The 20,919-nt window shown below is 44.7% G+C and overlaps 2 protein-coding genes across 2 annotated transcripts in view; both read left to right on the top strand.

Annotated features, from left to right (window-relative positions):
• Positions 1 to 2,681, top strand: part of ADGRG4 (adhesion G protein-coupled receptor G4) — a gene marked incomplete at its 5' end in the record, with an annotated part of 48,350 nt that extends 45,669 nt beyond the window's left edge. Inside the window, 1 exon segment of the mRNA XM_085008471.1 lies at positions 2,607 to 2,681. Within this exon segment, the coding sequence (XP_084864597.1) occupies positions 2,607 to 2,681 (75 nt within the window).
• Positions 2,682 to 3,033: 352 nt separating this feature from the next.
• Positions 3,034 to 19,420, top strand: LOC146394797 (adhesion G-protein coupled receptor G4-like). Its single transcript, XM_085008472.1, is given in 9 exon segments — positions 3,034 to 3,094; positions 3,309 to 3,412; positions 6,137 to 6,258; positions 9,229 to 9,497; positions 12,502 to 12,580; positions 15,931 to 16,150; positions 16,153 to 16,208; positions 17,898 to 17,988; positions 19,151 to 19,420. Coding segments are annotated over 9 exon segments (1,272 nt in total).
• The last annotated feature ends 1,499 nt before the right edge of the window (positions 19,421 to 20,919 follow it).

Consider the following 20,919-nt stretch of genomic DNA (forward strand, 5'->3'; position numbering starts at 1 on the left):
CAGAGGAGTATTGTAATGGGGGACTGCTGGAAACAATGCTGTAGCCTAAAGGGATAACTAATAGCAGGTTTCTAGCACTGTGGAAGATCAGCGGAGAAGTGACTGGGGACCGGTGGATCTTTGGGTTGTCCCATCACTCTAGATGACATTTAATTCCATTTCTTTTTGAAGGAGGCAAACAACTTCATTTAATATAACTGAACATTTTTAAGCCTTTGAATTTCCGTAAAGAGCATTAAAATATGGATTAATTATCACCAAAGGATTAAAACCAAAGTCATATGGCGTAACATAAGGCATATATTACTAAGTGATCAAATTTAGCCGTGGTCTAAAAATGAGCTGCTGTTTCGTTCTTTGATGTGCATGTATGTTCATGGTGAAGCCTTGATGGCTTCCTTCATCCCCAGTCTGAAAGACCGTGTGGTACAGCATATTTTTCATAGGTCTTAATTCTAGAAGGGACGAAGGAAGAGTGGGGTAGGGGACTAAAAAAAATAGACACCAGTTGAACCCTGTTAAGTAGGTAAGATCTCTTCATGCTGGCTGGGGCTGCAGCTTACCGAGCATCCCCCAGAACCAATTTCTCATTGCGCTCCAGTTCCTTGGAGACTGCAAGTGCTGGTGAGGTGTCAAGAACGCTCCCTAGGCCTAAGAAGGAGGCCGCTCAATCTCAGGCCCATAAGGCTTGACCTCAGCTGTGAGCCCCCAATTCCAAAGTTCCACAAGAAGCACCCAGCACACATCAGACATGTCATGACTATCCACAGCCTCCTCCAAGGCCTGGCACCAGGAGGAGGTGGCGAAATCTTATGTTACCACGTATTTTAAAGGACACATACCAGATCACCATGCAGCAGTAATATGATGTTTTCTCACTTGTAAACCCCAAGATACTTGGGCTTAGTCTTTTTTTTTTTTTTTTTGTCTTTTTGCCATTTTTAGGGCCACTCCCGTGGCATCTGGAGGTTCCCAGGCTAGGGGTCTAATCAGAGCTGTAGCCACTGGCCTACACCAGAGCCACAGCAACACAGGATCCGAGCCGAGTCTGCAACCTACACCACAGTTCACAGCAATGCCGGATCCTTAACCCACTGAGCAAGGCCAGGGACCGAACCCACAACCTCATGGTTCCTAGTCGGATTCGTTAACCACTGCGCCACAATGGGAACTCCGGGGTTAGTCTTAATGTCAACTCACAAACGGTCCGTGTGTGTGTGTGTGTGTGTGTGTGTGTGTGTGTGTATCTACTGTTTGGAAAACATCAAGGGAGTTCCTGTTGTGGCTCAGCAGAAAGGAACCCAACTAGTATCCATGAGGATGCAAGTTCGATCCCTGGCCCGCTGCTCCGTGGGCTAAGGATCCAGCATTGCTGAGAGCTGTGGTGTAGGTTGCAGAGGAGGATCGGATCTGGCCTTGCAGTTGTGGCCTAGGCCAGCAGCTGCAGCTCCACTTTGACTCCTAGGCTGGGAACTTCAGTATGCCACAGGCGCAGCCCTAAAACCAAACCAAAACAAAACATTGAGACAACTAGTGTATAGTTGTCATTGTATGGTAACTATCACAAGGAAAATTATTTACCTCTGATTTTTGGGTTTTTTTTTCTAGAATTATGATCAAGTTCACTCTGCCTTTTGAGACTTTTCTTCACCTCTGACCATTTTCCTATTTGGCAGTTAAGTGGGAGTGCGTTGTACTGAAGCTACTGTCTTATTGGACCCTACAGGGAACTCCGAATGACCAAGATACAAACGTGAGTTTCATTATCTAATTAGGTCATGGGAGGTTTTTTTTTTTTTTTTTTTTAAACTTTCTTTTTGAGAAGACACTTATTTGGGAGATCAGAAAAATCACACAACTCAGCAAGCTGGAAGAAAGAAAGTTGGAACACTCAGTGCAGAACAGCCGTGAGCTGTTTGAAGGAAGTTGAGGAATGAAGATAGATCTGGCTCTTTCTCTGTGCTTTTGCATGAGATTGGCCACATCTTCCATCTCCTTCCCTTTTCCCCTCTTCTCTTCTACCCTGACTGTGGGACCCTGGGGGGTCCCTTTACTCTCTAGGGGGCCTCGATCTTACCTTCTCATTGAGGGGATAAGACTTCCTGGTTGCTCTGTAAGGGCCCTTCCTGCTGGGCTGGATATGAGTCTTTCTGGACAGTAAGAGAAGGGGGTCGGGGCAGGGGCTTGCTGAATAGGCTCCTCTTAAGCTTGGCCATCGCACTTGGGATCTCCAGGGAGATAGCCAGATCTCCGAGAATTCCCACACAGAATCAACTGCCCCTGGAATACCAGGAGTGGCCCTGGGACCAGTCCTTCCACCTGCGGAAGCTCTGCCTGAGAATATTCCTTTTTCAGGATCCTTGGAATTGTGAGAAAAAGGGGAGATTGTCTTCCCATTGCACTCCCTGGGATGTAAGAATACTACTATTTTCCTACAACAGAGGTAGCACTGTTTTTTTCTGGTCCCCTCCAAGTGGCCCAAGCTAAGATTCCCATAAAATGATAAGCTTTGTCCCCCACAGCCTGAATAAGTTGATCTGTGTGTTCATTAAGGCCCGTTGCTGGGCTCCTCTCAGGTCACCTTTTGTCCCTACCCATCTGTCTAGGGACCCAGAACTTCTGGGATCTATGGCGTGATCCCTGATGGACAAATTTTGACCACACGTAGCTGCCTGCCCTAAGCTAACTCCTCTGGTCTAGTACTACCCTGGAGGTACCAGGATCTATAGGTTATGGAGGTATGTGGGTTGGTTCTAGAACCCTCACTATGCTTAGGAGTGAGAAACTAGGCAGGTGTCAACTAGACCAGAGGCTTTAATTGGCCTGAAGGAGCGCCAGATCATGATCTGGCTTGAATGCAAAGCACTTGAGACCATTTGAATTCTGGGTGGAGCTGGTTGTTTCAAACATATATTCCCATCCCACTGATGAGGCCCATGTATCAGCTGATGGTCCATAGCTCATGCCCTTCCAAAAGTTGTAGGTCTACCTGTTTCCCCCTTGTGCTACTTGAAAAACAGTCCTTACTCCAGCATGGTGGCGGGGCTGTCATTCATCATTACAGTCTGTCCTAACCTGTGCAAGAACAGGAAAAGTGAGAACCAAAGAAGTTATGCCTTTTACGAAGTCCCCAACAAGTCACTTTAGTCTATTAGACTTAATTTAATTTCAGTGTTCAATTATACCTCTCTTGCTGTCTTAACAAACAATACTAATTATAGCACACGTTCCGAAAGTACATATAATGAAAAGTTAAGCATTTCTGAGAAAAGCAAAATTGCTTTGAAATTCCCTTCTGTCTCTTGCAGATGGGCAAGGCGGATGGAGATCATCAGGCTGTGAGGTCAAGGAGACAAAGGGAAATTACACGGTCTGTCAGTGCGACCCCCTCCCCCATTTGGGGGTCTTCATGGCCAGTGGTCTCTTCATCACACCTTGATAGAATTTTGACAATTTTTCTGAGATTACAGACCAGGTACATGTGTGTGAAGCAAATTAGGAGAAAGTGGCAGGCATGCCACCGGAAAGAAGCCCCTCAACTTGTTCAAAGTAGAGACAAATATTTATTTGTCTCCTTATAAAAATAAGCATCTCAAAATTCAAACATTAAAGAAAGGATCTATAATCCCCCTCACAAGAGATCACTGCCTTTCAGACCTTTATGTATATTCCTTGAGATTTTTTTCCCATGTGTGTATTAATATGTGTTTTATAAAAATGGGGTCAAATTATTCATACTGTTTTGACCACTCGCTTTTCACCTAACAATATATATTGGACAACTTTTGGGCAAATACATATCCATCTACTTTCATTTCTTTTTCTTTTTTATCTTTTTAGGGCGGCACCTATGGCATATGGAAGTTCCCAGGCTAGGGGTTGAATTGGAGCTGCAGCTGACGGCCTACCCCACAGCCGCAGCCACGCGGGATCCGAGCCGCATTTGCGACCTCCACCACAGCTCATGGCAATGCCAGATCCTAACCCATTGCGCGAGGCCAGGGATTGAAGCTGCATCCTCATGGATACCAGTTGGGTTCATTACTCATGAACCACAATGGGAACTCCCACCTACTTTAATTTTTAAAAATACTTTTCTATTATGTATGACTGGGTCACTTTGCCGTACAGCAGAAATTGGCCCAATGTGGTAAACCAACGATGCTTTACTTTAAAAAAAAACTTTTGTAGTATTCCATTGTGTGGATTTAACACAGTGAATTTACCCAATCCCCTATAGGTAGGCATTTTAGTTGTTACTATTTTTCTCCGTCATGAACAGTGCTGTAAAACACATTTTTATTCATTTGTCCTTTGACATTGGTGTAAGTATTTCTGCAGAATAAATTGATGGAAGTAGAATTCCTGGGTTAAAGAGTATGGTCATTAAAATATTTAATTTTAATAGTTATTGTGAAGTTGCAGTATAGGAAAGATATTCTTTTAAATACGTGCAGTATTTCACCAAACAAGAGTTATCTGATTAATCCGCATATCCAGGCTTAGAGCCTCAGAGTCCTTGTTAACCCTTCTTCTTCTTTTTTAACTGAACCCAGGCAAATTTATTTTTTTGTCTCATAACCATCTTAATTTTTTAATTTTTAAAAAATATTCCATTGATTTTTTTTTTTTAATTAAAGCATCTCCTTTGTTTCCTGTAGTCCTCCCTAACATTGGGACTTGACGAGTTTTCCTTCAAAATGGCTCTCAAATGTGTTTGCTTCTTCTCTACCCACCCCTGGATACTTTCTTAGTTTTTTTTTTTTTTTTTTTTTTTGGTTCTTTTTTTGGCCACACTTGTGGTATGTGGCAGTTCCAGGGCCAGAGATGGAACCTACACCACAGCAACCACCTGAGCCACAGCAGTGACAATGCCAGGTCCTTAACTCACTGAGCTACCAAGGAACTCCTTTCTTAGTTTTCTTAAGTTACTTTATTATATATATTATATACTGTTATCCGAATGTGTTGTGTATGAGTTCTTTCTTCTACTCATGGTAAACTTCTTGAGAGCTGAGTGTTTGTTTTATATTTCTTTCTTTCTTTCTTTCTTTCTTTCTTTCTTTCTTTCTTTCTTTCTTTCTTTCTTTTTTTTTACCGTATCTATTCAACCAAATGAGTTTCTTCGCTGATGCTGAACAGTAAGAGTTTTGTCTAATCCCCTCCATATTAGTTAGAACATTACAGCAGGAGTCAAAAGACCAGGGCTCACAGTCTCAGTCTAGCTCTGTTACTAACTACATATGTGATCTTGGTCAGGTTGTTTCACTTGTTTGGACCCTAGGTTTGTCTTCTGAAATGTGAAAGATTGGAGTAGACCAGTATTTCTTAACCTTAACACTATTGATATTCTGGGCCAAAGAATTCTTTGTTGTGCAGGGCTCTTCTGTGTGTTGTACGATGTTTAGCAGCAGTCCTGGCTTCTACCCACTAGATGCCAGTAGCACCCTCCCCGGTTGTGACAACCAAAAATGTCTCCAGACATTGCCGGATGTCCCAGGGTTGGGGGGGGGTGTCAAATTGTGCCCTTGAGAAATACCAGAGTAGACCAGTGCTTCTTACTGAATCTCCATCACCAGCTGATGAAAGCTTTGGACCATCTTCCTAGAACAATGCACACATTTTTCAAATAATTTTGCATATCAGTTCAGGTCTTTTATGGCCCTCAGGTTAAGAAATTACTGGTTTATGTGGTCTTAAGGTCTATTTTGTCTCAACTTTATAAACATTATTTAAGGTCTGAGGAAAAGGAACATTTTTTTTTTTTTTGATGTTCTGTGCAGTGTTTGGGGACGCTCAGTTCAGATAATGATTCACTTTGCACCCTAAATTCGCATCTATTAGTTTGGTCATATTTTAAGTGTGGAACATGTTAATGACAATAAAACTAAGGACTAAATGTTCTTCCAGTGCTGTTGATGGCTCGTCATGCCCTGTACCCAGTAAGTTGCACTAGGCATAGTCAACAAACAATATGCAGTCTTATCATATATCCATCCACATCCTCTGGTTTTTATAAGAGCTGTAACAGAGATGCTATACATCCTGGGAACCTCCCATTAGTGAGCACTGGAAGTGTTTTGATCATAAACTTGCCTTGTCAAATGTATAAAACACAATACATTGCATTCCTTAGGATTTATCCAGGTGGGCAGTGGATGCAGTGAATGAATGAATATTAGTGCTTGTAACATACATGGGATGTGGAATCTTCTCCATTTTCCTGGGAGTTGCAATGGTGACACACATAGCTTTTTAGTAAGTTGATATAATCTTTGCTTCAGTAAGTTTAATTTGGTTTGATGGATGCTATTGTCACTGTAACCTTGTTGATTTCACAAAAAGTTACCACTCATCACAATGGGAAGAGTTCAGATCCATTAGATTATGAGGTGAGCAGGTTAAAAAAATAAAAGCCACCAAGGCTCCTATGGAAAAAAAAAAAGATTTTAATTGGATTTTTTAAAAAGCAAGAAGTTTGGGGTAGGAAAAGATTTCTCTAACAGGCTGTAAAAACACTAAACCATAAAAAGAAAAGTTGATAAATTGGACTTAATTAAAATGAAGAACTTTTTGGAGTTCCCTTGTGGTGCAGCCGATTAAGAACCCAGAGTTGTCACTGCAGCGATTTGAGTTTGCAGCTGTGGCTCGAGTTCGATCCCTGGCCCAGGAACTTCTATATGCCATGGATGTGGCCCCCCAAAAAATTAAATTAATTAATTCATTAATTTTTAAAATTAAAATTTTTTTTCATAAAAAGATGCTATAAAGATATTGAAAAGGTAAACCACAGGAGTTCCTGCAGTGGGTTAAGAATCTGACTGAAGGAGCTCCCATTGTGGTGGGTTCAATCCCTGGTCTGGCTCAGTGGGTTAAGGATCCAGCATAGCCACAAGCTACTTCGTAGGTAGCAGATGTGGCTTGGATCCGGTGTTGTCATGGCTTTGACATAGGCACCAGTTGCAGCTCCGATTCAACCCCCAGCCTGGGAACTTTCACATGCTGCAGGTGCACCCATAAAAAGAAAAAAAAAGGAATCTGACTGTGGGCTTGGGTTGCTGCAGAGGCATAGGTTTAATATCCAGCCTAGCATAGTGGGTGAAGGATCTGGCATTGCTGCAGCTGTGGATTAGGTCACAGCTCAGCTTGGATTCAGTCCCTGGCCCAGGAACTTCCATATGCCACAGGTGCAGCCATGAAAAGAAAAAAAGAAAAAGAGAAAAAGAAAAGGCAAACCACAGATTGGAAGAAGATATTCATATGGATATAGCTGACAAAAGACTTGTATATAGAATGCATTAAAAAAACTACAAAGCAAAAAGCAAAAGACAGACCAATACAATTAAAAATGAGCAAAAGTCTTGAACAGGCACCTCACAAAAGAAGATATCCATGCCTAGTCCTAACGCCCACTCAAATGGCTAACAAGCATACGACAAAGTTGTCAAAATCATTACTCATCAGAAAAATTCTAATCAAAATCACAATTTTACTCCTGTGCACCCACCAGAATGGCTAAAATTAAAAATACTGAAAATAGCAAGAGTCAACAAGGATATGAAACAACTACAAAATGTCACAGACACTTTGGCAAATTCTTTGGCAACACTTATTAAAGATAAATATCTATCTAGCTGTTGACCCAGAAATTTCACTGTTAGAAATGACAGCATATGTGCACTGAAAGATACAAGAATATTCACAGCAGCTTCATTCACAGCGGCTCCAAATTGGAAACAACCCCAACATATAGTAATAGTTGACTGGTTGAATAACTTGTGGTATATTCATAAAATGGAATGCTTGTAGCAGTAAAAAAGAATGAACTACAGCTGGCCCTTGAACAACAGGAGTTTGAACTGTGCAGGTCCGCTTACTTGCAGATTTTTTTCAATAGTAAATACCACGGGACTGCATGTTTGGGGGCTGGTTGAATCTGAGGATGCAGGACCCAGATAAGGAGGAGGGATGGAGGAAAAACTATAAGTACAGACAAGGAGGAGGGATGGAGGAAAAACTGTAAGTTATATGTGGACTTTTGAGTATCCCAAGGGTCACCATCCCTGTCTCCCACATTATTCAAGGCTCACCTGTGCTTGTACTGTGTACAATATAACAGAACATCTAAATCTCAGAAAGTTGAGCAAAGGAAATGAGGAAAAGAAGACAACTTGCGGTGTGGTTCCATTGATATGACGTTCCAAGTACAGGCAAAACTAAATCTATGGGGAAAGAAGTTCGACTATCCATCACCTCTGGTGGGGGGCGGGATAAATGGGAGACAGAACGAAGCAGCCTTCTGAGATGTTGGAAATATTCCACCTCTTGATCTGGGTGGAGGTTCGTCAGGTGTATTCATTTGTAAAGATTCAATGAGTTGCAGTCTTAAGATTTATATACTTTACTATTTACCTCAGTTTAAAAAAACCCACGTACACCCAAAATGAAAATGGCGAAATTTAAATCAATAGACATTTAATAGAAATGAAAAAGAATCCAACGGAAAGATAATTTTTCTATAAATTTGGAAAATACTGGCTCAGTTTCCACAAAGTACAATTGTGAACACTTGGTGAAACTTAAGATCATATTTCCATGGTGCCAAATGACTGGATCGCAGGAAATACCCAAGGAACTACTTGAAATGCTTTCCATACTCATCCTGCTGTTTGGTCATATGTAGATCCAGCCTTGAATCTGCTGAAAAAGTGATGGTGGAATTGCAGTATCCAGGAGACTCCTTCCTTCTCTTCAAAAGAGAAAAAGAAACAGAAAAGAGGGGAGCTGCTTATCTCAGAGAGGCTGTTATTATTCCTCTTCGTGAAGGTCGCCGTATTTATGATACTTCGACTCTACCTGGAAAGAGGATGGGGGCTCAAACACTCCGTGCATATAAAGTCATATGAGTAATTTAATTTCAATAGGCAGTTTTTTTTATTCAAAAGTAAATTTATTATTTTAAAGAAGATTGGGGTTTTTTTTTATTTACTTACAAAATACGTCAAGGGATAGTGAATCAAATCCTGGAAGGATAGCCTAGTAAAGAGAATGGAAGATTTTCTAAACAATCTCAATCACAGTAAAACAATTTTGGAATAAAACAAAATTGTTTAAATAAAAGAGATACTAATAGGCAGTTCTTTTATTCTTGCACTTTTCATGCAGATAAAATATGGCAATGCTTGATCAAAAACAGAGACCTTACCTAACTGGACATTGTGTCTTTAGCAAACTTTGGGAAGACCATCCTTCCAAAATCCTGATCAACCTGTGTGCAGCACTACTGAGGCTAAACCTGGTATTTCTGGTCAATTGCTGGTCGTCATCCTTGAAGAAAGTGGGACTTTGCATCCCAGCAGCAATGGCACTTCATTACTTCCTGCTCGTTTCTTTGACGCGGATGGGCCCGGAGGCGGTCCACGTGTATTTTGCTCTAGTCAAAGTCTTCAACATATACATTCCCAATTATATTCTTAAGTTTTGTCTGGTTGGTTGGGGTGAGTATCTCTGCCACCGTCCTTGATGTCTCTGTTTCAAGCCTGTGTCTAACTCCAGCTCCATTAGACAAGTTATTCAGGACCAAATTGCCATTATTATCATAGGCAAGGAATTAATGATTGCCTTACTGGTGTTTGGGTGGGCATTTCTTTTTCTGCCTGTATTGCTCTATAAATTCAACTTTTAACCTCAGTGGTGAGGAAATGGTCCACAAATATTTCCCAAGCACCTGCCTGTGTGCCAGGCTGAATGCTGCATCTGCAGGAGTGAGCCTGTCGGCTTTTATCCTTTCCTTTACTCAAGTTACGATCCCAACGAATTCTCATGGATATAACAGCCAGTACTGAGGTAGTACCTGCAGGAGCTGGACACGGTCCTAAGTGTCTCTTTGAATCTAAGTGTCTCATACTTATTTCATCTTCAGGATATCTCTATGGGAAAGGTTTCAGCGTTATCCCTATTTAAGAGACGAGGACACTGAGGCACAGAGAGATTAGGTAATTTGCCAGAATTCGCATGGCTGGGATTGGAAAGGACTGGTGCGGTAAGAGAGGGTGCTGATTCGCTCATACCTCATGACTCTCCCCATCACTGCTGCCCTGTAGACGAAGCCAGGGAGGAACACAGCATGAATAGTTCCTAATTTAAATGTCATTTTGTTGGTCGGCTTCCCTGTGTTTCTAGCTGACGTGGTTAATTCAGCTCCTCTCTCACCCTTCGCCTACTCGAAATGGTTTTGGGTTCAGAGAATGGGTTGTATCCGTAGGAGATGTGTATTAAGTGGGATGCACAGGATCCCTGGCAAGATAGGTTTTATCTCCCACTGCCTTTGTGAAGACAAGAGCTGCCCAACTAGCTACTCATCCTTTTAATGAGTTCATTAGCGTTGTACCTGCTTTCTTTAGAGATGCAGTTAGTGCTATTATCCATGCTAACGTGGGATGCAGAGACAGGCAAATAGTAAAGCATAATCTAAAAAATGGTTTTAGTAGACTCCGAATCCATCGGAAATACAAAGCCAAAAGCAGTCTGTACACCCCCCTTTATGCCTGGCGACCCTCAACTCTTGAAAGATAGAAAAATGTGGAAGAGGCTTCATGACTAATCCCCACAGCGATAACCCACATCTGGTTAACTGTGAAGGGGCTGGAAATAGCGCTCCATCCCCCGGCATCACTCCTTCTCAGCTTCCTCTCCCAACCCTTCCTCCTTGACTTGCTTCTTCCATGTTGGTGTTCCCCAAGGCTGGCTTCCCATCTCTTTGATCTTGGCATAGGCCATACACACTTGCTGGGGTGCAGGGGGAGGCAGGAAAAACCTGGGGAGTGTCAAGTACACACCCAAGCCAAGGCCGAGCCAAGGCCAAGCCCTGACTGGCTCAACCAGTAAAGATACAACGAGCTGCTCTCAGATTCAGTCGATTACTTATGTAGACAGTGAAAAGGTGCCAGCTTCCAAGTCCTTGTCCCCCACACTATAAAGAATGACACCAAAACAAAAGGAAACACATGGCTGCCACATGAGTTATGAGATCCCCCGCTGCTGGGAAGCCAGCTCTAAACTGAAGCTGTTCGAGTTTATATTGTGCAGTTCCTTGGGGAGGGGGTGGCAGGGAGCAAAGCCCCACATCCCCTCAGAACCCAGGAGGTGATTATAAACTGTCTTGTGACAGCCTCCCAGAGGACGTGGGCTGGCGACAGGAGATGGCCTTGGCGTCTGGAATTCATAGAGGATCACAAGGCATTCTGCCAAAATTCAGGTCAGCTGTGGATCAAGCCTTTGCCTGCTTGGCCTCTGTGGACACCTGCGAGGTTGGCCAGGGAGCCATGGCAGAGCCGGCCACTACAGGGAGTTTCAGAGCATTTAAATATTAGACAGATGCAATCAACTATAAGGAAAATAAATATTAGCTTCTATTTGTTTGAAGTTCTGCCTTCCTAATGCCAAAGCAACCTGTTGAAAAGGTTTCATTCCTTTATTTAAATCTCTGTCTGAGGCGGCAGATCTGCCTGTCCACATTTTTTAATAACCAGTCGGGTTCTTTTTTAATTAGCAAAGTGTAAACACAACCTGAGGACTGTCTCACAACTTCCTTCCTAAAATTCGAGGCCTCCCTCCCTCCCTCCGGCCTCCAACAGGTACTTTTTCAGCATCTACCTCACGCTGGGCACTGTGCTAGGTGTGCCCTATACACATCAGAAGGGATTGTCCTATTAATCACAGAACGGGACAATGGAGGAATTTTTAAGATGCTTGGCACTCTGGGGTTTGACACAGCTTTGGAAAGTATCTTAACAAAACCCCTAAAATATGTGCGGGGGTAATGCTCCTAGTTTAGGAGAAATACACTATTAGCAATAAAGAAATCATTTAAGTTTTGCAAATGTACATGTAATTGGATTTGAAAACCCCGTGTCTATACTCATGTCACGCTTTGACCACTTTGACTGAACTGATTGCTTTATTATACACTCTGGCTGAATTGACTGGTCGTTAACTGGTCGATCTAGTCAAAATGTCAAACTAGTAACGAGTGTGGAAACAGCTCCCCTGTCAGAACAGCACTGAAGGCTGCAGCTGATTGCCTGTGCCCTTCCTCCAAGGTGACCTAGACAAAGCTTACCGGGAGCTAATGGGCAGCATTGAAAAGGAGACAAATTGGCAGCTCCATCGTCTGAGAAGAAAGGCTTGAAGTGAACTTGCATTCCCATGAACTAGATACTTTCATTGCCAAGTTGATTTTTGGCACTTGTGCTATTTTTAATACCCTGTGGGTGTTGTATTGGTGCCATTGGCATGCTGTTTAGTTTAGCAGATTGGAGAACTCCTAGAAATGTTTAACTTGGAAGAATTCACAAACATTTTGCAAACAATGGTATTTTGATGCCCGCACATCTGTGTATCATTTCAACAGTGTCTTAATGTATCCGCGCCCACAGTCATTGATTAGGAGCGCTCCTCCGCTTCCTAATTGGATGCCTTTGGCTTGCTTCCCCACTCTAGGGATCCCAGCCCTGGTGGTGGCCATCATATTGGGTGCGAAAAAGTGTAGGGCTGGGACTCTGAGCTCAACGACTCCGTTGTAAGTACCAGCCGCTCTGCTTCTCAGCTGGTGTTCCTGGCGTGGGGCTTGGTCGTGACACTGGTTTCAGGGAGGGGCTTGGCCTCAGCCTTTTTACCCTAACACGGTCATTCATGGGAGCCCTGGTATAATGGTTAGGTGTCTGGGCTCCGTAGGACCTTGGACAACATACTTTACCTCTACCTTCCTTTGCCTCCTCTGGAAAGTGGGGATAATAATGTGTGCTGTCTGTGTTGGGTGCAGATTAAAATGACATCATGTACATAAAGTACTCAGTGGGTGGCCTCTGCCAGGGTAAGCGCTGCATACCCGCAGCTATTATTTATTTAATTTAATTTTGAATTATTTTATTTTACTTTTGTGGCAGGCAAAGAGCTCTCAATTTATTCCCTGGGAAGAGAATAATGACAGAATTACAATGCAAGGAAACGTAAATAAAAGAAATCGAGGAGTTCCCATCGTAGCGCAGTGGTTAACGAATTTGACTAGGAACCATGAGGTTGCGGGTTCGGTCCCTGCCCTTGCTCAGTGGGTTAACGATCCGGCGTTGCTGTGAGCTGTGGTGAAGGTTGCAGACGCGGCTCAGATCCCACGTTGCTGTGGCTCTGGCATAGGCTGGCAGCTATAGCTCCGATTTGACCCCTAGCCTGGGAAACTCCATATGCCGAGGGAGCGGCCCAAGAAATAGCAAAAAGACAAAAAAAAAAAAAAAAAAAAAAAAAAAAAAAAAAAAAAAAAAGAAAGAAAGAAAAAGAAAAAAAAAAGAAATCGACGTTACAGACGTCTGGCCACTATGGTGATGAGAAAGCTTGCAGAACTGGGAGTTCCCGTTGTGGCACAGTGGAAATGAATCTGACTAGGATCCATGAGGTTGCAGGTTCGATCCCTGGCCTCGCTCAGGGGGTTAAGGATCCGGCGTTGCCGTGAGCTGTGGTGTAGGTCACAGACTTGACTCAGATCTGGGTTTGCTGTGGCTGTGGTGTAGGCCGGTGGCTACAGCTCCGATTCAACCCCTAGCCTGGGAACCTCCATATGCCGCGGGTGCGGACCTAAAAAGACAAAAAAAAAAAAGAAAGAAAGAAAGTTTGCAGACCTTTGCAGTTGCAGTGGCCACTGTAAGGAAACACTGAAACAGGTTGGAAAACATTTTCTGTGTTTCAACGACAAAGGTCTCCCCTGAACTAGACTCCACCACTTTCCTTTGTAAATTGGTTCAGCTTTGTTGGCCTGTTGCTCTTCTTTGCTTTCTTTCTTTTTCTTTTCTCTGTTTGGTCTATAAGCCCAGCTCTTCTGTTCGCTCCCCCACAGGTACCAGAGAGTAGCCACTCACGTGGCTCCACCTCTGTAGAACCTTCTTTCACAGGCCTGTAGTAGTTACCATGCGGTCCTTCACACTTTGGATTGTTTTTTCTTTTACTCACCCGTGCCCGTTCTTTGTATCTGAGCCTCTCAAGTTCTTTTCCGCTATAGATTTTTCCTCTCCCACTGGACTGGAGTCAAATGCACGAGGTCTTGCCCCCTCCAACTCCTCCGGCTTTCATATTGAGATGACAGTGGCCAGAGGGTCAAAATGATACTGCCCCCGCCAGCAGATGCCTTCTAATTAGAATGCCCGTTACCCTCTCTTTCCCTTTTTTCTTCCCTTCCTTCTCATCTCCTCCTCCGTCCTCCCTCATTGCCTTTTTTTGTGACTTAAAAGGCCTCCCATGTCTAGCGGATGGTGACCCAAAGCAAAAGCAAAACCAGAACAAAACTAACTCCACCCGCCCCCGCCCTGAAAAGACCGCTATCAGACGCGAATTGGTTAGTGAGAAGCAGACGGCTCTAAGAGCTTTTTAAAAAATAATGATATGCTGAAGACATCATACATGCACAAGGTACAAAATTCAAATGAACAAAAGGGTAGAGGATGAAAAATGAGGCCCACTCCCAACATCCAGCGCCCCAGTTTCTCTCCCTTGATGCAACTCTTATTCCTAACCAGGGAATTTGGAACGATACCATTTGTTACCTAAATGGTAGCTGTACACCATTTGGTACTTAACGATAAGCCTTGGAGATGATTCTCTATCCAAACATACAGCGCTGCCTCTATTGAAGAGTTTTCTTGGCGTTCCCTTGTGGCATGGCAGGTTAAAGATCTGACATTGTCACTGCAGCAGGCTGGGTCACAGCTGTGGCTCGGGTTCGATCCCCAGCCCAGGAAGTTCCACAGGCTGTGGGCACAGCCAAAAAATAAAAAGTTTTCTTAAGTATCTCTTAAGGCTGAAGATGGTATTCGGGGAACCCTAAGTATTAGACTCTTTTGGGGGAAATGAAATGCTTTTCCCCCCTCACTCCCTCCCAACCCACACAAACTCACATCCACAGAAAAGAATCCACACCACCACGAGCAGTGTGACCACAGGGGAGTTTCCTGGTTCTGGAAAAGAGGTCTCAGCTAAGGTGACACGCAGTTCAGTGAGTGAGGCCTGTCTCTGTTCAAAAATCAGAGGTAGTGCCTTTAGCCATTGGAACTGTTATGAGATGAAGTGTCTGTTCACATGAGTCACAGCGTGTTCCTTCTGTAATAGAAACTGCAGTGCCATTAAGCAATCCAATAGCCAGTGCTGCCTTTTGTAGTTCAAACCTGTAGCTGTGGTGGGAGGTTGGAAATAAACATCCTATTTGAAAGCAAGACAGCCAGAGCTGTCCTCTTTTTGTTGCATTTTCATTAACTCTGATAATCTCATCATCCTTTGAGATGGCATTCCGAAAAGCCAGTCACGGCCCATGTCTTTTCACTGTGATATTTATCATGCAAAGCAGAATTGAGTCTGCAAATAAAAGCTCAGGTGTCAGCCACTTTGGGGGGAAATACATAATTTGTTTTTCTGCTGTTGAGGAAGAGAATAGCCTCCCAGGGAGTTTCTGAGAGGTTTCTGCATGCGAAGGGCAGGAACAGCCTCTAGGATTTCTAACTTCATGCTGGGAAGAACCCTGCCCTGGGGCTCAGAAGACCGGGGTTGGTTCTCGGCCCAGCCCTGCCCCCAATGAGCAAGTGTGAGCTCTGTGGAGCTGGTTTGCACTCTAGGCCTAGGCAATCTGTGAAATGGAACTGACCCAGTGATCATAGTCTCATTAAAAGTAGGAGTTTATGGAGTTCCCTTGCAGCACAGCAGGTTAAGGCTCTGGTGTTATCCTTGCAGCAGCTTAGGTCATTGCTGTGGTGCAGGTTTGATCTCTGGTCCGGGAACTTCCACATGCCCTGAGTGTGGCCAAAATTTAAAAAAAAAAAAAAAATGAGAGAGAGAAAATAGAAGTTTATGTTTCTCTTCCTTACCATGGCCTCTCTCGTTGGTCTCTTCCAGTTGTTGGATTAAAGATGATCCTGTCTTTTACGTCTCAGTGGGGGCTTCTTTTTGCCTCACATTTCTCACGAAGCTCGCCATGCTCGGCACTGTTCTCGCTCAACCGAATGCCATGAAATCCCAAAGCCAGAAGCCTCGGCGGAAGATGACCCTGCATGACCTCAAGGGCACAACAAGCCCCACATTCTTACTTGGCCTCATCTGTGGCTTTGCCTTTTTTTGGCTTCGGGACCTGTAAGGATCCTTTTCTTGTATCTTTTTGCCATCTTTAACACTTTGCAAGCTAACCGTTGCTTCTCTGTACTTTCTGTGGTTAGCGTGACCGCCACCAAGATTTTTGCTGCTTTGGAAAGTCTCACCTTTTGGGGATTCAAAGGAGGAAAAGATACTCCCAGAGACCTCTGCTGTCAATGACTGACAGGCAGCTGTTAGAACCATTGGCTCAATGCTAGGGCTTCATTAAATGAACCTACTCTCTCTTCCTCAGGGCTGTGGAGAGAAGCCCGGATAGCTAACGCCACTCCAGCTGGCTGGCAATGTCTACGGCAAACCCTTAATGGCAATACTTCCTACAGTATTTATTGCATCCAGGCATTGTGCTTGTCAGTGTACCGATTCACACTTGCGTTGACATTTTGAAGCACACAAACGCATTGAACATAACAATTACTGGACAGGAAAAACATCAAACTGTTGACACCATAGACTCTGGCTGCTTCGGATATCCTAATACTCTAGGAAGGAGCCACGTTAGGAAATTGCAGCGCCATAAAGGATTGAAGGTGAAGAGCCGAGAGCAGTTGGGCATGGTAAGAGGTCAAGGTTCTGGTTTTGGTTTTGCTACAAATCACCCTTGAAAAAGTCACCACAGCTGGTTGAATTAGACAATCCTAAACTAATAGCTTGATAGCTCTCTCATCTCCTTTCTAATTTCTGGTGAAAGGAGCAAATGATTAATATCATTATATGGTAGGCCAAAGATGTCATGAGAAGTAAAAGCTAGGGGTCTGGTTAACACACATTTGAATAGTTGCTGATGTTCATTTTAACCTGATTTTGCCTCAGGAAACATCTTGGCAGGAAGAAGCATGCAGAATGGTTTCCTGGGTGTATCAAATTCCACCCCATGCTCTTATCTTCAAGTTTGGCCCAGTTCATTTGGGCTTTGGGGGCAGGTTGTGGGTCGACTTGGGCAGTGCATGGAGTTAGGCTCTCTCTTACTGCTCTTAACTACTTTTTCATTCAATAAATACTTTTACCAGAGTACAGTGAGCTGGTGGGCCCATAGGATGCTCCAGCAAGGAAGAGTTCTATGGTCAAAGAAATTTGGGAAATGCAGAAAACTACCTTTCCTCGTTATTGAAATGGGACCATGTGCATTAGTGTGATAAAAGCTCTGAGAAATTCTGCTGGGGGAAAAAACTGTAAAATTTTGTTTTTCTAGTTTTTGTTCATATTGTTTGTTTGTTTGTTTGGCCTTGCCTACAGGATGCCGAAGTTCTTGGACCAGGGATCGAAACCAGGCCACAGCAGTAACCTGAGCCACAGCAGTGACAACGCCAGGTCCTTAACCACTAGGCCACCAGGGAACTCCTAAAATTTTGTTTTAAATTTGGCATTTTAAAGACCTCAGAATCCTTTGTCACTGTGGTGCTTAACCCATAAGGAACCTTGGGAAATATGAGTTGGAATGCAGTTATTTTAAGCCAGGTGTCCCCAAGGTGCTGCAGGGGAATAGGGGAGCAATCGGCAGTAAGGTAGAGTTTTTGACCTCGAGTCCTGTGATTCAAGAAACCATCGCATTTTAGAGCCATGAGACTGTCCCCTGGGATTCCCACAACCTCGTATGGCCGATTCCGATGGGAATGTAAAAAGACACCAAATGCGTTGTTCTCCCACCACAGGTCACCTTTAATCCTCCGGCAGTAGGGGCAGAATCAGGCTATCGGTGCTTGGTTGCATCCCAGATCGTTGGCTGAGGCCCTGGTGATGGTCCTGCCCTTTTTCCCTCTTGATGCTACCTGGCCTCCGTTGAAATACCCTGGTCTCAGCAGCACGGTGCTTGGAGAACAAGCGGCCTTGCTCTAGAATGTGTACCGAAGCGGCTCTCTTCCTCAGCTACCACTCCAGGCTTTTCATGGGCTCACAAATTCCGAGGAGAAACACACTTAACCCTGTGGAAAGAGGGGTTCAAGGGAAAACTGACCAGAAACCAAAAAGCAAAGAAGCTTAGAGCTTAGAAGGGAGGAGGGGTGTTTGCAGAGCAGTGGATGCTTCCTCCCTGCAGTGGAAGGAGAGGGTAGTGTCATCATGGGAAGGCTAGATGGGTCCATGCAGAATCCAATGGGGGGAGTTCCCGTTGTGCCTCAGCAGGTTCAGAACCCACTGGTATCCATGAGGACGCAGGTTCAATCTCTGGCCTCAGTGGGTTAAGGATCCAGCGTTGCCGTGAGCTGTGGTGTAGGTCGCAGACGCGGCTCAGATCCCGAGTGGCTGTGGCTCTGGTGTAGGGCGGCGGCTACAGCTCCAATTCGACCCCTAGCCTGGGAACCTTCATATGTCAAGGGTGCGGCCCTAAAAAGAGAAAAAGAAAAGAAAAAGAAAAAGAATCCAAAAGGAGTTCTCCCGAGGACGAGAACCGGAGTCCCAAGGATCCAGCATCAACAGAACCAGGCTGTCCCTGTCAGATGTGCTTTATGTCAATCAAGCTCCAAGCCTTCCTAGTTCCTAGTCCCGCCTGCAAGATCAAGTGTGCCATCTTGCAGAGAGGGTGTTTGGGGAGCTCTGAGATTCAAACTCAAGTTACACATGCACACACCTCCCAAATACTCCAAACGAGAATGCAATGGGACAAGTGGACAAATTAACCATTGAAAAGGCAGATGGCAAGTATGCAATTCTGGCTGAAGGGGGTTGCCCTGCAGTCAGGTGTGAAAGAAACGATGCTCTTGATGAGCCATATCTGAAGGAGGGATTCACAAATAAAAATGCAGGTGACAAAAACCTGACATCTTCCCCCATGCCTCTGTGCTGGTGAGTAAGCAGATCAATCTGTTATTGGAAAGAAAAGGGAAGGCTGTCAGGCAGAGGGGGAGAGCTGGCAGGCAGCTCATTCGAATTCACAGAATAACCTTTAAGTCTGAGAACGCGCTCAACTCCATGCAGGAAATCAGAGCAGTAAGAGGTGCTGCTTAACCATTGCCCCTTGTTCTTGCTAAAGCTGGAGGAGTTTTACCTGCTGGGGGACGGGGCTTTGCTCACCTCAGGCAGCTGGACCACCTTCCAGGTGGCCGCTGCCCAGAAGAAGAGTGAACGCTGCTGGCTTCATCACCACAGTTGTTCGTTACAAATGGAGATAAAGCCCTCGGGGGAGGTAATGAGACGCGTCATTCCATGTAGCCTCCGGATTGCTGTCTCCCACCTGGAATCAGAGCGCCTCAGGGCCGGGGCCGGGGGACCCAGACCTCCCCCCCCTCCAACTGCCCATTGAGTGACAGGAAGTCACAGGCCTCCACCTGAAACCTCCCGGAGACAGGGAGCTCCCCACTCTATAAAACAGAGTATTTAACGTCTCTTTTTGCCTTTCTTTTCAACAAAATCGTAGTATAGTTGTTGTACAATATTATATAAGTTGCAGGTGTGCAATATAGTGATTCACAGTTTTTAAAGGTTATACTCCATTTGGAGTCATAAAGTATTGGCTCTCCTCCCTGTGTTGTACAATATATCCTTGTAGCTTATTTTCCGCCTAATAGTTGGTACCTCTTCCTCCCTCCCTCTACGTGGCCCCTGCCCCTCCCCCTCCCCCGGTAACCACTAGTTTTCATGTCTCTTTTTTTAAAAATGGAAAAATATGTGACACACGACGTTGTGTACATTTAAGGTGCACAACGTGTTGATTTGACAGGTTATATATTGTAGCATGATTGCCATTGTCACTTCTATCAGCTCTGAATCTTATCTGGGTCATCCTTTTCTGAGGGGGCAGAGGTTGGAGGAGGGAGAGAGAGAGAGAAAGACAGAGGGAAATGTCTTTTATTACCTAACCTTGGACGTGACGTGCCATCACTTCTGCCATATTCTGTTGGTACCGCGTGGGAGGAGAGTATTAAGGTTGTGCAAACCAGGATATGGGGACCACTGAGAGCCAGCACAGAGGCTGGTCCCCATTGCAGAGAGCCTGATCTCTCAAGCTCTAGGATGGACAGCAGCCCAGGAGGAAAACTGTGGTTGACATGCAATCTTGATACAGATCTTGCCATCACGCCATTGGGAAGGAGGCTAGAATGGTGACCTCAGAAAGCCAGTGATGGCCTTGGGCTTCCTTGGAGTATTGATGGTGGCAAAAGCAGGCTTGAGTCCAGGCATTGGCGACGGCAAGCGAAAGAAGCTGAGAGAGACTGAGCGTCTTCTCCTGGCTGAGGCGTCCTCATTTTCGTGTTTCACTGCGGGACGAAGGGGGCGTGGCCGAGACCATGCAGCCGCCTCTCTGCTGCAGGTGGTTGTGGCTGGGCAACTGTTCTGGTAAGAGGCCGGCGTGCAGAAGGTTTTGAATTTTCCAGGTTTTACAAGCTGATGAGATGAACTTGTCTCCTGACATGAGTTCATGCAGGATCAGCATCAAACGGAGGCTGTTTCCATGTCAGGAAGATGATTTGTACTTTTGTGGGGAGATGAATGAATTCAGGTGAAGGATGGGACTTGGGCCGTATTTGGACGCAGTGAAGTTCTCTTTGGTCCTCAGACCGCTTCTCCTTGCTGTCCTCTGGGTCTCAGTTCAATTAACGGAACATTAGTTGAATGCCTGCTGCGTTCCAGGCACCGAGTCCCTGGGGCCTTCTGGCCCGTAGCCCACAGTGGGCTGAGTGGATGTGGGAAGCAATGAATGATGATGCAGGAGGAGAGAACTTGTCAGCATCCCTAAGATGCCCAGCTGGTGGGCTGCCCAGAGGGGTCCATGGCCCTTCCTGCACAGTGGGGGATGTAGTG

The sequence above is a fragment of the Sus scrofa genome, chromosome X (genome assembly GCF_054392235.1).
Source record: "Sus scrofa isolate SSC_HxYL_T2T_F1_AM1 chromosome X, Sscrofa_HxYL_maternal_Yorkshire_Landrace_v2.0, whole genome shotgun sequence".
NCBI classification, from domain to species: domain Eukaryota; kingdom Metazoa; phylum Chordata; class Mammalia; order Artiodactyla; family Suidae; genus Sus; species Sus scrofa.